This window comes from Copadichromis virginalis, linkage group LG20 (genome assembly GCF_057382275.1).
Source record: "Copadichromis virginalis isolate Kocher_CV1m ecotype Utaka linkage group LG20, C_Virginalis_male_GT1.1, whole genome shotgun sequence".
NCBI lineage: Eukaryota > Metazoa > Chordata > Actinopteri > Cichliformes > Cichlidae > Copadichromis > Copadichromis virginalis.
The window spans coordinates 23,253,868-23,268,825 of NC_140637.1; the positions used below are offsets into that span (position 1 = coordinate 23,253,868).

Here is a 14,958-nt window from a genome sequence, read left to right on the forward strand (position 1 = left end):
CCGGTCGCTAACCTGTCTCAAGGCATGTGTGACTGAGGAATTGCTATTTTATATCCAAAGAAAGAGAAACTTTAAATTTCTGTATAAAAATGTCATTAAAATGAACTGACAAGAGTAAACTGTAACTGACTGACTGCGCTGACCCCAAGGGTACTGCAAAGTGTGTTGACATAGAGGGGGAGGGATCTTAAATTTGTTTTTCTAAGATGCTAAATTGCCCACTGGCCTTTTTAATTCTGAAAAATAAAAATAAAAATATAAGCAAAAACCCTTCAGAGTTATTCACATGCACTGAAAACACTCCTCCGCATTGCCTTTGGTTTGTGTGTGTGGACATCTTCATACCTGGATGCCCTCTGTGCCGGGCTGCTGCAGTAGTTTGACGGTGCGTGTGTGTGCTGTCTTCTGGCCACGGCCGTCGTGCCAGGTCAGGTTGCTGCCTCCGGCGTGACGCGGCAGCTGGTAACTCAGCTCCTCAGCAGACACCGTGTGCTCCAGGGAGGCACGGCAAAAACTGAAGCTGGACGCCGCTGACAAGAGAGCAAAGAAGAAGAACCAGCAAATGAAACAGAAGGAAACAAGCAGAGGAGAAATAATAGCTACTGATAAGCACTCACTTTGTATTTTCTTTACGAAAGGGGTTTTCATAAGGTCCATGGACTAAGAAACAAGAACATCCAAACCTAACAAAAATAAATGATTGATAATCCTCTAGGAGCTTAACAGGAAGCATTCACCCCAGATTACATGCTGTGTGTTCTGATTCTATAACAGCTACAAACAGATGGCTGTTTTGGTGATGGTGGTGGGCAGCAGTGCAACTACAGTGTGATCTCCAATTATGCTGAGTGCATATTCACAGAGGCACCGCATGATTTCTGGAACTGTGTCTCTCTTTCAGATTAGTCCTTGATTATTTAAATCCTACTTCATGAATATTTTATTTTTTTTCTTTTTCTATCTTTACCCCCGTTCCCTGTCAAGACTAAATGCTTGCTATGAGACACTGAAGCAGACAAGTTGTCAGTGCGGGGTCAGAGTATAGTTCTGTGAAGGCCAAAGGGCATCTTCTACAGTTCACATCAAGTTGAATGAGCTATTTTACTGCGGTTAGTCATCTGTAGCCATGGATTTATTTCAAAGCGTAGACATGCAGTCATTGCTCAGTTTACCTAAGCATTGATTTAATGTGATGTAATGCAAATAATAAGAGGCTAGGCGGCAGGAGGCAGTAGAGGGGTAAAAAGGTCAAGAGGGTGTGTAAACAGAAAGAGAACTGATGACAGATAACTGGTTAACATAGTCATTTTGCGGTAATTAAAAAAAAAAGTGATTGATAAGAAACCTGCTTATTAGTGGTAAATGAGAAACCTTGTTTACATGCAACCACTAATATTCTGTAAATCATTTATACACTCATTCTTGATTATTTTGGTTCAAACAAAAATGAAATAATATTTACGTTTTGACTGCAAGCTCTTTGCCAGTCGAGTAAGATTTGTTTAATTTCCATTTTGTGGTACACTTATTCAAGTTCTCATGAATGCAAACATCAAATCAGACACTAACATGGTTGCAGCTCGGTGCATTTAGGCAGTGTCAGAATGGGGAAGAAAAGGTGATTTAAGGGACTTTTAACGTGACATAACTGTTTGTAACAGATGTCTGGTCTGAGCATTTAACAAACTGCTGAGCTACTGGGATTTCCCCCCCATCTTTACCATCTCTAGAGTTTCCAATGACTGGTCATAAAAAGAGAAGATATCCAGTGAGCTGCAGTTCTCTGAGTGAAAATGCCTTGTTGATGCCAGAGGTCAGGGGAGAATGGTCAGACTGAGCTGATAGCTAGGCAACAGTAACTCAAATAACCACTTGTTACTACCAGGGTATCCAGAAGAGCATCAGAGAATGCATATGTCAAACTTTGAAGCAGATAGTCTACAGGTATGTGTCCATTCCTGTCAGCTAAGAAAAGGAAAGGCTATAATTCACACACGCTCACCAAAATTGAATAACAATGGAATAATTTTGTCTGGTCAGGTGACTCTCGATTTCTGCTGCAACATTTGGGTGGTGGAGTCAGAATTTGATGCCTGGATAGACTAGAAGAAAGCCAATGACTCAATGGCTCACATGGATCCTAAAATGTCTATAACTATACAAGATCAACATGGTCTTTTGAACAAGTCACCATCAAATGTGGGATATACCAGGATGCTCTGTCACGACTGCTGTTTGGCAAACGGCCTAAAAAACACCCTTAGCCAGATCATCAGCCAGACTGGCTACAGGTACCGAATACAGAATGGAGTAAACATTAACCACCTCCTCTACATGGATAACATCATGTATGTTATAAGTTAAAAACGATATAAATTCTAGGACTAGGATCAACGACATCAAAATGCCATTTAGACTGGAGAAGTGTAGCTGGATCGTAACTAAGAGAGGGAAAGTAGTCTGAACTGAGGGGAATGCACTACCAAAAGGCAACACTGCAGACATCAAGGACAGATACAAGTACCTGAGAATCCCACAGACAAATGTGAAGCACTTGAAAAGAGACCACATCTTTGCTGCAACCACCAAATACCTGCAGGGAATAAGGCAAGTCCTGAAGAATCAGCTGAATGGGAAGGACAAGATCTGGGCAATCAATACCTACATCCTACCACTCACCAGATACCCTGCTGGGATAATCAGCTGGCCAAAGGAGGTGATAGAAGCCACCTACATCAAGAGTTTCACCACAAATGCAGCAATCTGTAACTATAAACTAAGTGGAAGGATGGAGGCCGAGGACTAGCGTGTGTCAGATCCACTATCCAGGATGAGACAACGAACATCCATGACTACATTAGAAAGATGGCCACAAGTGATCACATGCTTAGTACATACCATGAGAAAGAATAGGAGCAACATCAGGACCCATTATGGAAAGACAGGTCCCTGCACTGTACATACCACCGGCAGATAGAAGAAGTGGCTGCAGCACAAGTATGAGCTCTAAGCACAAGCTCGATAGAGGCACCAAACACAACCCCAGGTGCAGGCTGTATAAAAATGTCCCTGAGACAATCCAGCACATAACAGCAAGGTGCAAGATGCTAGGAGGCAGGGCATACTTAACACACTGTTTGCTGCTACAACTACACATGTTTCTTTTCCAAATATTTATTTATAAGTGACTTATGTATGTATGTATGTATATATATGTATATATTGTACTATTCTTAGTTAGTGTATTGTCTGTCTTGTCTTAATGTTGGTTTAAAATGGAGCACTGTAACAAAAAATAATTTCCCCCAGGGATCAATAAAGTATTCTGATTCTGATTCTGATTCTGATACATGGAACACAATCAAGCGACTGACATAGTATACAGGAACATCTGTGCTGAGTATGGCCTGCAAGTCCACAAAAGGTCAAAATGGCACACACCCATAGGGTTGTTAAGAATGACCAAGCTAGGGTCTTGTGGGACTTCCAGATACAGACACAACTGGTGATGGCTATTCAACTGGAGACAGTAGTGGTGGACAAACACTTCTACTTCAAACCACAAGTTTTATCTGACTATGTGAAAACCGTTAGTGAGATGGAGACAGACTTGCTGATGATAGAAGTAAAAGTGAAATGTGGAATAATAAATGTTGTATTCATTACTTATTGATCTGAAAGTCTCTTTACAAAAGAAGAACAAAAGCACATGCTTTGAGGGAACAACAACAAAAATGCCATCTTCTGTGAATGATTTCTTAAATTCTTTTCCTCATTTGTCCAAAGAGAGAAGGGAGAAACTGAACTGGGCTGAATCTGATCTTTCTGATGTGTTCATCTATCAGTCTACCAATTTTCTACATTTTTTTTCTGTCTTTAAGGGACTTTTGACACTTGGTCATCTTGAAAGAAAGAAAGAAAGAAAGAAAGTTCATTAACTAACAAAGGATTATAATCTTTCCATTTCCATATTAGAATTAAATAAAGGCCTGCTGAGACCTGCTGTATGACAGCTGAAAATGGTGGGAAACAGCTGGTTGCAGCTCCGAGTCGGGAGGGGACACTTTTTTTTCATCCTACACGTCGGTCGAAGTGAGCAGTGGTGAATACAGAATTCACACAGCCATGATGGGAAGACTAACAAAAGGGGGTAGAGATGAAAAAGAAGAAGAAAGACCTGTCAGGAATCACTGATGTGTAGCCTTTTCTGCTTCTCTCCCTTCGTGTACGGTTTTCTCCCTCTGCACTCTTGTCTTGCACTTCACTCCTGCTTTCCCCATTTCTGTATGCTGCCACTTTTGTGTCTTCTTAAGCAGTATCTTCCTTGTTTCCCATCTTTCTTTTTCTCACTCACTCTCTTTCAGCTTTCTGGTTGTCAGCTCTTTGGGGTTGTCAGGAAAAACCAGGCCCAAACCTGATGTAATTACTGCCAGTCAGGGGGAGGAGACAGGAGGAAGAAACATGGGAAGCTAAGTGCCTCACAACCCTAAAGACCTGCCAATCTCACAAAAAGAGGCAAGAGAAAGTGCACAAGCAAGAGCAAGACAGAAAACAAAGTGAGGCGGGAGAGCCAAGCTGCAAATTAGCATCAGATTCATGCAAACCGATCAAACTTTATAAAGGTGAAAGAGCTCCAGAAGAAGGCAGGGAGACACATTAATAGACCACAGAACAACTTAATTTTACAAGCTGTTAAAGAGCAAGCTTTCAAGGTATAAGATGTAGCAGACATCACTTTTAACAGGATCGTGACTTCCCTCTGCCACTGAAATCCCACCTTTGCCACATTGCCAGGCCTCACCACTTCCGTTACGTACAAATGAAGACAAACTGCTCATTCTGTGGTTTAATGGACTTTGTAGGCTCTCCCTCCTGGGACAGGATACTGCAGAGAATTTAAGATGAGGCAAAGATGATTAAATATCCATACCTTTCAACTGACATCGCTTTTGAAATGACATTGCACCATATCCCTCTACTGCTTGCTTTTAGGGACGCAAAGCTTTAAGACCATGCACGTGCACTATCATCTATCTGTGTTAAAGCCCTTCAGATCTTTATGATCTGGGGTGATTACCACCCTTACCATTAAAAAAAAGGTGTTATCAGTCACCTTTACTTGTCTGTCTCAGCTTGAATTTGATCTGACTCGACAACCGCACTATCTCCACTGTCCTATTTGTCACTATCTGGTGTTGCATTATCTCTCGCTGCCCTTGCTGGTGACTTTTTTTCACTTCCAGCCGAGGGAGTGTTGAGAAGACAACTAATGATGGAGGGTGGATGGTGGGAGGCAGAATGGAAAGACAAAAGCAAGATATGTGTCTTGTGGGTAGCTGAAAAAGAAGATATACAGTGATGGAGTGTAATTTAAGTCTGTACCTCCAGCTTCACATACTGAGAAAAAAGGTATGTGTATAGTGAAGGTGCCAAAATCAAGGGCAAAGTGTCGGACAGGTGTGTGCGTCTGTTGTGTATGTGTGTGTGTAGAGGACAGGTAGGTCAATATGACTCAGCCCAGTGAAGTGTAACCTCATATCACCTCCTCTTGACGGAGCAGCATATCTGCTGTGAGAGTGGCTGCTAACTCTCAGAGGTATTTCCTTTTGAAAAGGTAATTAAGCTGTTAGGTACAGCACCCAGGAAGGTCGTTCCAAGCCAAATCCCTCAGTAGATTAACATGGCGTCACCGAACATTGCTCATTTGACTCTAAAAAAGAGCATCTAAATGAGTCCATGTGGACTCTTTTGCTGTGTAGGCTTTTTGTTGAAGTTTGATTTCTGCATAACCTTGGCTTCAACTTTAGGATGCATCTGAATATGTGTTTGCTTCATCCTTATGCATGGAGGATGAGGCAAGTGATCCGGTTATCCACCTTATTTCAGGCATCACAGAGACGGTGCCACGGTGTATTTGAGCAGCATGATATTGGCATCGAGTACCTCCCCACCAAACACCTTTTAGTCAACTCTAAGATAAAATTTCTATTTGCAGTCCAAGTTTTATATAAAAGAGGAAAGGAAAAAAAAATCACAGTTACCCTCATTTCTCTGTAATCTTCAAGCGGGTGAAACTCTATCACACAGTGATTTCATGCCTGTATAACACATTAAACTTGGACTCCTAAATACAGCATTCAGCAGACCAATGCTGCCAACACGTTTACCGATGATCCCAATTTGCTGGTCCTATAGCATGTTAGAGGTAAAGCATGGGGCTATTTACATCTCATCCATTCCACCAGACCCAGTTTTAACCCCAGGAATGAGCCATGAAATTACTTCATTTGAACGAGCAGGAGGGGGGGGGGAGAAGAAGAATCTGGTCGCAGCTTTAAAAATAAATATAAAACCCAGGACCCCAGGGTTTTTCCCATGATGCACTGCAGTCTATTATCCGCTGTGACACGAGACATTGTCACAGAGGCTAGGGCTGAGGTTTACTTTTCACAAGCGATCAGTGTCAGGGGAACACACAAACAGAGAATTGGTAGTAAACAATGGACATCCACGACACAGGCTCCAAGTCCCGTCATCAACTCTGATCAGGGCACAGACGAGAGAAATGCCAACTTAATCTGTGTGTCTGATTGTGGGTGTTAGTAAATGCCAGCATACTCACACATACATACATTAATGGGCCTCACAATGCCAGGATGCATACTCATATATTCACACATCTGTACAATCCCCTGTCTGTATTTGTTTAAGCCAGAGGATCTGAGTCAAGCTGCAGAGAGGCTGTATATATGAGGCTGGATTCTGGATTCAAACTGCAGGGCAGTTATGGCTTACAGTGCACAGTGCAGCCAAGAACGCAGCTGGAGTTGCCATTTCTGTTATGATTTTGCCAGTGAGAGCTTGCACTACCCTGAGAGCACCTAACAGAGAATAACAAAAGCTGCTATAGGAAATGCCAGGCCAACCTTGGTCTCCTCTTTGCAAGCAGTGGTGTGAGAGAGAAAAAAAAAAGCTCTGTAATGGTCCCGCATTAAGGACAAAATGACTTTTATTCTCTAACTCTAGCCACCACCACACTCTCACAGAGACAGACAGAACTATTGATTATCCATCACTGTTTCAGAGAACATACAATTACAGATCACTTTAGATAAAACAGGCACAGACACAGACCACCTAACTCCTCCAATCGAGGTCACTGGCTGTCATATCCACTCCTGTTCAAAGGAACTTCCTACATGTTTCACACAAGAGGAAGAAAACGAAGGACTACTAGGAAGAGGAGACAGGATATAAGGGTCTGACACGGTCATGCTCTCTTAAGTGGATGACGAAAAGTAACCCAGAGTATAGGGAGAAATAGAACGTCAGGGAACTAGGCGAAATGGCAATTTACAAATGAAAGAGAATAGATGGAAAATGAAGCTTTAGAGAAGAGCATTAAAATTAATTGCACCAGGAAACGAAGGGGGGGGCGAAGAATGAAGGTGTGAACTGCTAAGAAGATGAGTTTGTGGAGATCATGCATGTCTATTGTTTTCTCCCCTTCACAGCCAAACTCCTGTATGATGACATGGGAGGACAGATTAGATCTCACTGACAATCAATAATCCAGAGTGAATGTCAGAGGCAGAGGGAGGATGAGGAAGGACAAGGGGGAGGAGATGAGCTTGAATAATAGAATTTGAGTTGTGACCAGGGCTGAGCAAACCAGGGAACAGACAAGATGCTTTGTTATAAACAATTTTATAGTAACTACACCCTGAAATGAAACTTAAAACTTGACTTTGGCAATGCATAACTATTCTGGTACCCGTGTGTTTCATTGCAAAGTGATGAAAGGAGCAAAAAACAGCAGCCTGAAAACAAGGATGCTGCATAACGTCAAAACTAGCTCAACACTCAACACAAATGTGTATGAATTTGTTTTCTGTGTATAAAGAAATGTAGTTAAAATCATCAAACTGCCTATTTTGAATCTTTAATTCTTTTACTGTTTTCACATTGTTGCAAACTCAGGTCTCTTAATTGTTTCTGGTTAAAAATCTTTGCTGTGCCATCATCACCGCCTCCACCTTCAAATGTGGAAACACTCATGTGTTGTTTCTGTAAACACACCTTTATTATTGCTTTGAGAGTACATTAGGGCTGCCACGATTAGTCGACTAGTCACGATTACGTCGACTATCAAAATCGTCGACGCGTCGTTTGAAGCTTTGTAAGATCACAAAAGACGCAGGAATGAGTAGTAGGATTTAAGAGTGTAATAACGGACTGAAACAGAAGAGGGCAGCACTGCATGGATGCCAGCTGCCGTTAAACCCTGAAGAAGAAGAAGCTGTGTCCCAGAATTCATAGCGCAGCCCAGCTCAATTTCCAACAACGGCGGCAGCTAGTTAGTTTTAAAATTACTCTTATTATTCTTTTCTGGGTCACAAAATAAACGTAGCTGTGTAAACCTCAAATATTTGCTCAGTTTATCAAGATGCCACATATTTTCAAAAGCGCGCCGACGTTTTCGGAGACGTCTGTTACCCACTAGCTCGATAGCTAGCTAGGCTCACTAGAGCCCGTGAGAACACCGGACTCCCGGCAAATCGTTTTCAAACCCACCGCCTTCTTTCGCTACTCAGGTTAAACATACATAAGTCACTTAGATAACTTAAACATGTTATTGTTTGGCTTTTTTTTGTATTTTATTTGTTCCTGAGTAAATCGGTTTGGCTGAGATTAAAGTTATAGTTTTTACACAGCTGAATAAACGTCAAGCAGACAACTGATTATCAGAAGTGTGAGATGCTCGAGAATTTACTCCGGTGTCCTGTTATATTTTAGATAGCAAGGAGTTTATTAAACTTCACCGAAACAATCTGTAAAATTCATTAAAATTTAATAAACTATCATCTTGTCTTTATTTTTAGTTAGCACATACCTTAAACACTTAAAGCTGTAAGCTAATGATAGTTATATATGAGCAGATGCTGCTGGTGCAATATGCTGTACGTTTTACGTCCAATGGATGATGATCTGATTAGTCGACTAATCGCAAAAATAATCGGTGACTAGTCGACTATCAAAATAATCGTTTGTGGCAGCCCTAGAGTACATTATGACGTATTATGTCGTTGAGGTAAGAGGGCTTGTTGTATGGGTCTCATTTCAAGCCCCGTATTTTTACACTTGACTCCGCCGTGGTGCAGTAGCTTTGGATCGTTCACACTTTAAAAATAATCCTCATTTATCTGATACTGACCTTTCTGCAAACCTGTGGCTCATCATCATGCTGTGGCCCCACAGCATATCCACTCTGACATCATACAAATCCAAGAGTTGAAAAATAAACTTAACCCAAGAATAAGAAACAGTCTGAATCCTGGCCTGACCTCTTTATTTCAAACTTTGACCATATGTAGTTCCCTTTACATTATAAAATGGAAAAGATCCTAACATAAAGGCAACTACAGTAAGACTGTAGCAAGCGGGTTGGTTGTAGTAATTAACTACAGAAAATTATCCTCTGAGTCATTAGCCATTTTCAGTGAAAAACTCAGTGTACATTAACCGCCTTGCACCAAATGCCAGATGGCAAGTAACAAAAGGGTGTGATATTAATAGTATACAGCATTCATACATCATCAAGCTTGTGTGAGTGTGGATTGGTCAGAACTGGCTGACAGAGACCTGGCTGGCATGTGAGGACACTATCCAGCAACTGAAATCACATTACCATGTGAATGTTTCAAATACTGAAAGTAAAGACATTGTAGATCTAGTACTACTTCACCTATACGGCCTACATATATGTACCGTTTACTGTATGACACTTTGGCAGTCTGCAGTAGGCATCCACTTACATAATGAATCCATAGAGTAATCATTACAATGAATCAGTGATTTTCCATTAAAGCCTCAAGTGTCACATGGCAACCAGTATCAGTGTTTATGTACATGTTTGTAAAATATTATTTAACAAGAACTACAGAGGTAACACAGATCAATCTGCCTATTCACAACTACTCAACTGCTATCATTCACAATGTGTGAAAAGCTTTGACAAATGTAATCAAATTAGCCTCATTAGGACTTAGAAATTAATCAAGGGAAATTAGACAAGGCATGAAAATTTACTTGAGGTGCTCAGACCGAGCAAAGCGTGGTATACATTTTCAAATACTCGTGACAGTGGCAGTGGTATCCCCAGGCAGATGTTATAATATTATAACTCAAACATGCAGAACTGTCCATCCAGAATTGTGCACTTTGCTGATTTAATTCCATGTTTAGAATTCACTTTTTCAGATGTTTCAGAGAGAAACATCTGAAAAAGTTACGCCACAGGAAATAATCCAAAATAATGATGGAAATGAAATGACATAACGTCTCTGCTAAGAACAAAATTGGCTTCTTAAACATGCGGTGTTTGTTTACAGCTGTTCCCCTGAGTGGCAAAACATCCTCAGTGAGTGGATTAACGGATGCTTGGGTGCAAAATATCAAAGCTCTGAAAAACTCAATTTCCTCCTCAACTTACAACCATGTCCTCGATAAAGCCAGCAGGAAATTAGTCATTTAACAGGTTATCGCAAAACAATAGCAGCATTCATCTCAATGTCAAAATATTATCTTTTCATTTAAAGAGCAGTTTAAGCCTATCACTGGAACCAAGAGCTATAAGCCAGATGGCGTGCTAATGAACTCTAAAGTGGTTCAAGCAATGAGACTAATAGGTTTTCTCGTTATTATTGTTTTGTTTTTTCCTCTAAATTGAAATTAAAGAAGCAATTTGAAAAAGCAAAATGCAGTATGGTAGTAGTTCCCAGTTCACACATACCTTCAGTGATAGCCTGAAAGGCTGTCCGGCAGGAATTTGCTAAACTTTGTCTGCTGATCATAGAGAAATCCTCTCTTCATACTATTACACGATAACTCCATATGGAGGTGGTGATCATCCACAAATGGCCTGTATTTTATATAGCGCTTTACTAGTCCCTAAGGACCCCAAAGCGCTTTACATATCCAGTCATCCACCCATTCACACACACATTCACACACTGGTGATGGCAAGCTACATTGTAGCCACAGCCACCCTGGGGCGCACTGACAGAGGCGAGGCTGCCGGACACTGGCGCCACCGGGCCCTCTGACCACCACCAGTAGGCAACGGGTGAAGTGTCTTGCCCAAGGACACAACGACCGAGACTGTCCAAGCCGGGGCTCGAACCTGCAACCTTCCGATTACAAGGCGAACTCCCAACTCTTGAGCCACGATCGCCCACAAGGGTTAAAAGCTCCTGGAGTGATGCAAGGGAGTCTGTGCACAAGCTGCCACTCATAAACACACACACAGTGGCCTACAGTGGTGAGTATGAGCCGCACTTATTTGTGATTGTCATGTGGTCTGTAAATCAATGCAGTGCACTCACACTGCGGTCTGGGTTCAGTACTCAATATGTTATTGAGTGTCCTTAAAGCTTTACTGTCACACAAACCCCGCTTTTGCTTATGTATGTCAGCACTCATGAAGCCTTCGCCACATATTAGAGAGGAAACATCGGAGCATAGCGTGGCCATAATAACCATTCAATAACACACAATGTACAAGCACACCCACACACACACACACTATTCTGCATAAATAAACACAAAGGTTATTGAACACCAGAGGATTTGCAAACAAAGAGGTGAATAAATGACCATTGTGAGCATTAGTTGATAATCTGCTCTACACCATCCCTGAATCCATACAAAGACGCCAGGATGAGGGGATAAAAGATGATAAAGAGGAGGGGGGAGTAGGCTTATCAAAAGAGTGGAGAGCTGGTGTGGGGGGGAAAAAGAGATAAAAGTTAATGCTCTGCAGAAGCTAAGAGGTAAACAGAGAAAGACAAAAGAGCACAGTGAGGCGAAAAGGAAAATGTGCCAATGAATCTGGAGCTGAGATAGATGGGTCGAGACTGAAGGCTCCAGACAGGGAGTTAGTTTGCAAGCAGCATGAATGATTAGAAACTCAGCAATAGAGGCGGTGATAGTGTTAACACTTCTGTCTGCCAACTGAAATATAACTCAGCGCTTTGAAGTTTTAAAAGTTTGTTGCAATGCACATGTGATGCGATCCAGGAGGCTTCTTCTAATCTTTCCTGGAGGGGAGGGAAAGGAGAAAAAAAAAGAAAGAAAGAAAGAAAGAAAGAAAGAAAGAAAGAACCACTGGCAAAAACAATCAGACACAGCCATGAAATTACTCTCCTCTTTTTTTATCTGTGCATTAGTAGTGAGACACAGAGCATGTAAACCTTTGCCCGCTTTCTTCATCCTTTTAAAGTGTGCCATTTGAGTTTTAAAAAGACGCAATAAAACCAAGGTTTTCGTCAGCAGCCGCAGCAGGTGTTTTCTGCGTGAACGTGAGCTGTCTGCCTGCGCCATCCTGTACGGATAGCTTGGCAGAAGCCCTCGCGGAGCTTGCTTGATTTCAGTATAGCAGCATGACAAATTAGCTCACACCTGGGGGCACTCGCCCATTCTCTGGTCTCTGTCGGTCCTTGTAGTCCCACCTGTCTCTGTAAGTCTCTGTACCATGTTGAGCTGATTGGGGGTCTGTCTCTCGCAGCCTAATTGCCATGTTATCAGCTCCACTCCGGCACTGCCACTTCGCCCAGGCCTTTCAGTCAGGTGGACATGCCAATTACTGCTCTTCTACACACACACACACACACGCACACGCACACGCACATGCACACACACTTGTTCTTGCTCACTCAAATAGCTTCCGCAGCAGCTGATACATAGCGGGTAGTTTGGAATAAAAAAGGGGAAAGGAATCAAATCTCTGCACCACCTCTATGTACACATGCAGAAAAATACACACACCAAATCTAATAAAGTCTCAGCAGGAGTTTCTTGTCGGGGCCAAAGATCCCCGGGGTACCTTTCTACTTTCTCTCCTCTTAATCCTTTACTCCAAAACACACACTTTGTACCTATTTCATTTCTTGCCTTCCCTTCTTCTTATGGGCATTATTCAGCAGTTTGAAATTGCATGCATTCTCTTAGTTTCCTTTCTAGGAATGAATTGACATCAGTGTCATGTCTAGAGATTGGCAGTAGATGGAAATGTCTCTCTCCATCTCCTACTAGCAGCTCTAAAAGGTCCAAAACCAAAATGTCAAAATAAAAGCAAAGTCGTGGAGTTGCACTTCAATTTTCAGACTGTGTATTATAACGCATAATAAACAGTCCCTGTTTTATGGCATTTGGATTAGTGGTTCTATGTAGTCTTGCTGACAAATAAACACACACATACACACACACACACTCAAACTGCAATTATCACATATGCATTGGTGGAGGAAATAAAACTGTCAAGGTTCAAGCCTGTGCTGAAAATCCTCATTTACCGTCACCCTCCCTGAAACTGAGAAACAGAAGCACATGGATAATATTTATATTGCATTTCATAGAGAGGCAGTGTAATTGAATGGGCTGAAATCCACAGCTACAATAGTAATAATATCTTGAGAAGAAACCAAATTCTCTGCTGTCGTGCTCTGTGTTGTTAGTGTTGCAGAATTGCCTCAGTGTCAAGCCAAGTACAGGCCGTAATGCACAACATCTGCCTAGAATTCAGTATTCTTTTCATTTCACCTGCCCCATAGATGAGGGTGCCTTTGCCTGCCTACACAACCTGCACTATGCACGGTTCTTTTGATGCATTTTCCTTTGGTTTGTTTCACTTATAACATTGAGCTCATACTAGTGCATCTCAAAGAGGTAGAATATCATGAAAAATGTATTCTGTTTTTGTAATTTCATTCAAAACAGTAAATTATTCTGTATTCAAGTGAAGTAACATATCAAGTGAAATATTCTCTCTTTTTTAAAAAAGAAATTGTTGATTATGGCATATAACTAATAAATAAGGGACCAATCAGCCAAGAATGTACAGGCACAGGTGTAATCTTCAAAAAATGGGTTTTATTATACCCCAAAAAAGACGTTACTACAAAAATTTACAGTAATGGAAACAAACTATTTTAAGGACTAAGTGGGCCCATAAAAGATGTCAAACAAAGAAAACAAGAAAACAAAATTCTACTCAAAAAATACTTAGCAACTTATATAGTAACTGAATAAACCATTTTAAACATCAAAGGGAAAAACCACAGACACAATAGCTAAACACATTGCAAGAGGACACCCCATTCTCCTGTGTGGTCACCAGATGGTTAAGTCCATTTGTTGGCCTCTGCACTTAAACCAGCTCTGCCCTCAGCTTCCTCTTTTACTTAAACCAGGAAGGACTGGAGCAGCAGCCAGGCAACTCAAACATATACCCATAGTATCCTGACAAAAGCAAACCAAATTGTGCACCATCATTTGAATTATTGCATACAGTTGTCATGTATTGAAACAAACTAACCAGATTAAAACCTTGTGCTGTATAGCTTCAGTGGCTTTAAATTAGCGTCATGCAAAAGTGAGATAGAAAGGTAAATATGAATATTACCAGAGTACTTCAATCACACTAATGGAAATCACCAAATTCAAATTTCAAATTCAAATTTTATTTGTCACGTACACAGTCATACACAGTACGATATGTAGTGAAATGCTTGGACAACTGCTCGTGACCTAAAGAAAACAAAAAAGGAAAAGGCTATGAATAAGATAGGAAATAAATATGAAAAATTAAAAAGGGTAAATTTAACTAGGAAGGAATAAAATATAAATTAAGGTTAAAAATGAAATAACTGTACAACACAAATTAGAATGAAGGGTAAATTTAACTGGGAGAATAAGATAAAATATATAAATTAAAGTTGAAAATAAAATAACTGTACAACAAAATACACAATATAGAACTATATAAGAATGTATGAGAAATATAAATAAATATATACACAATAACAGCAGCATATACACAATAACAGCAGCGTGATTTAAGTAATGAAGTGAAACAATGTCCAGAATGTCCAGTGTGTGTGTAAGAACTGTATGTGTGGG

At 40.9% G+C, this 14,958-nt stretch overlaps 1 protein-coding gene across 1 annotated transcript in view; it reads right to left on the reverse strand.

The window, feature by feature from the left end:
* Positions 1-14,958, reverse strand: part of LOC146684839 (sterile alpha motif domain-containing protein 10-like) — a 66,941-nt gene that overhangs the window by 36,327 nt on the left and 15,656 nt on the right. Inside the window, exon 2 of the mRNA XM_085443931.1 lies at positions 346-530. Within this exon, the coding sequence (XP_085300057.1) occupies positions 346-530 (185 nt within the window). The remainder of the gene's footprint in view (positions 1-345; positions 531-14,958) is intronic.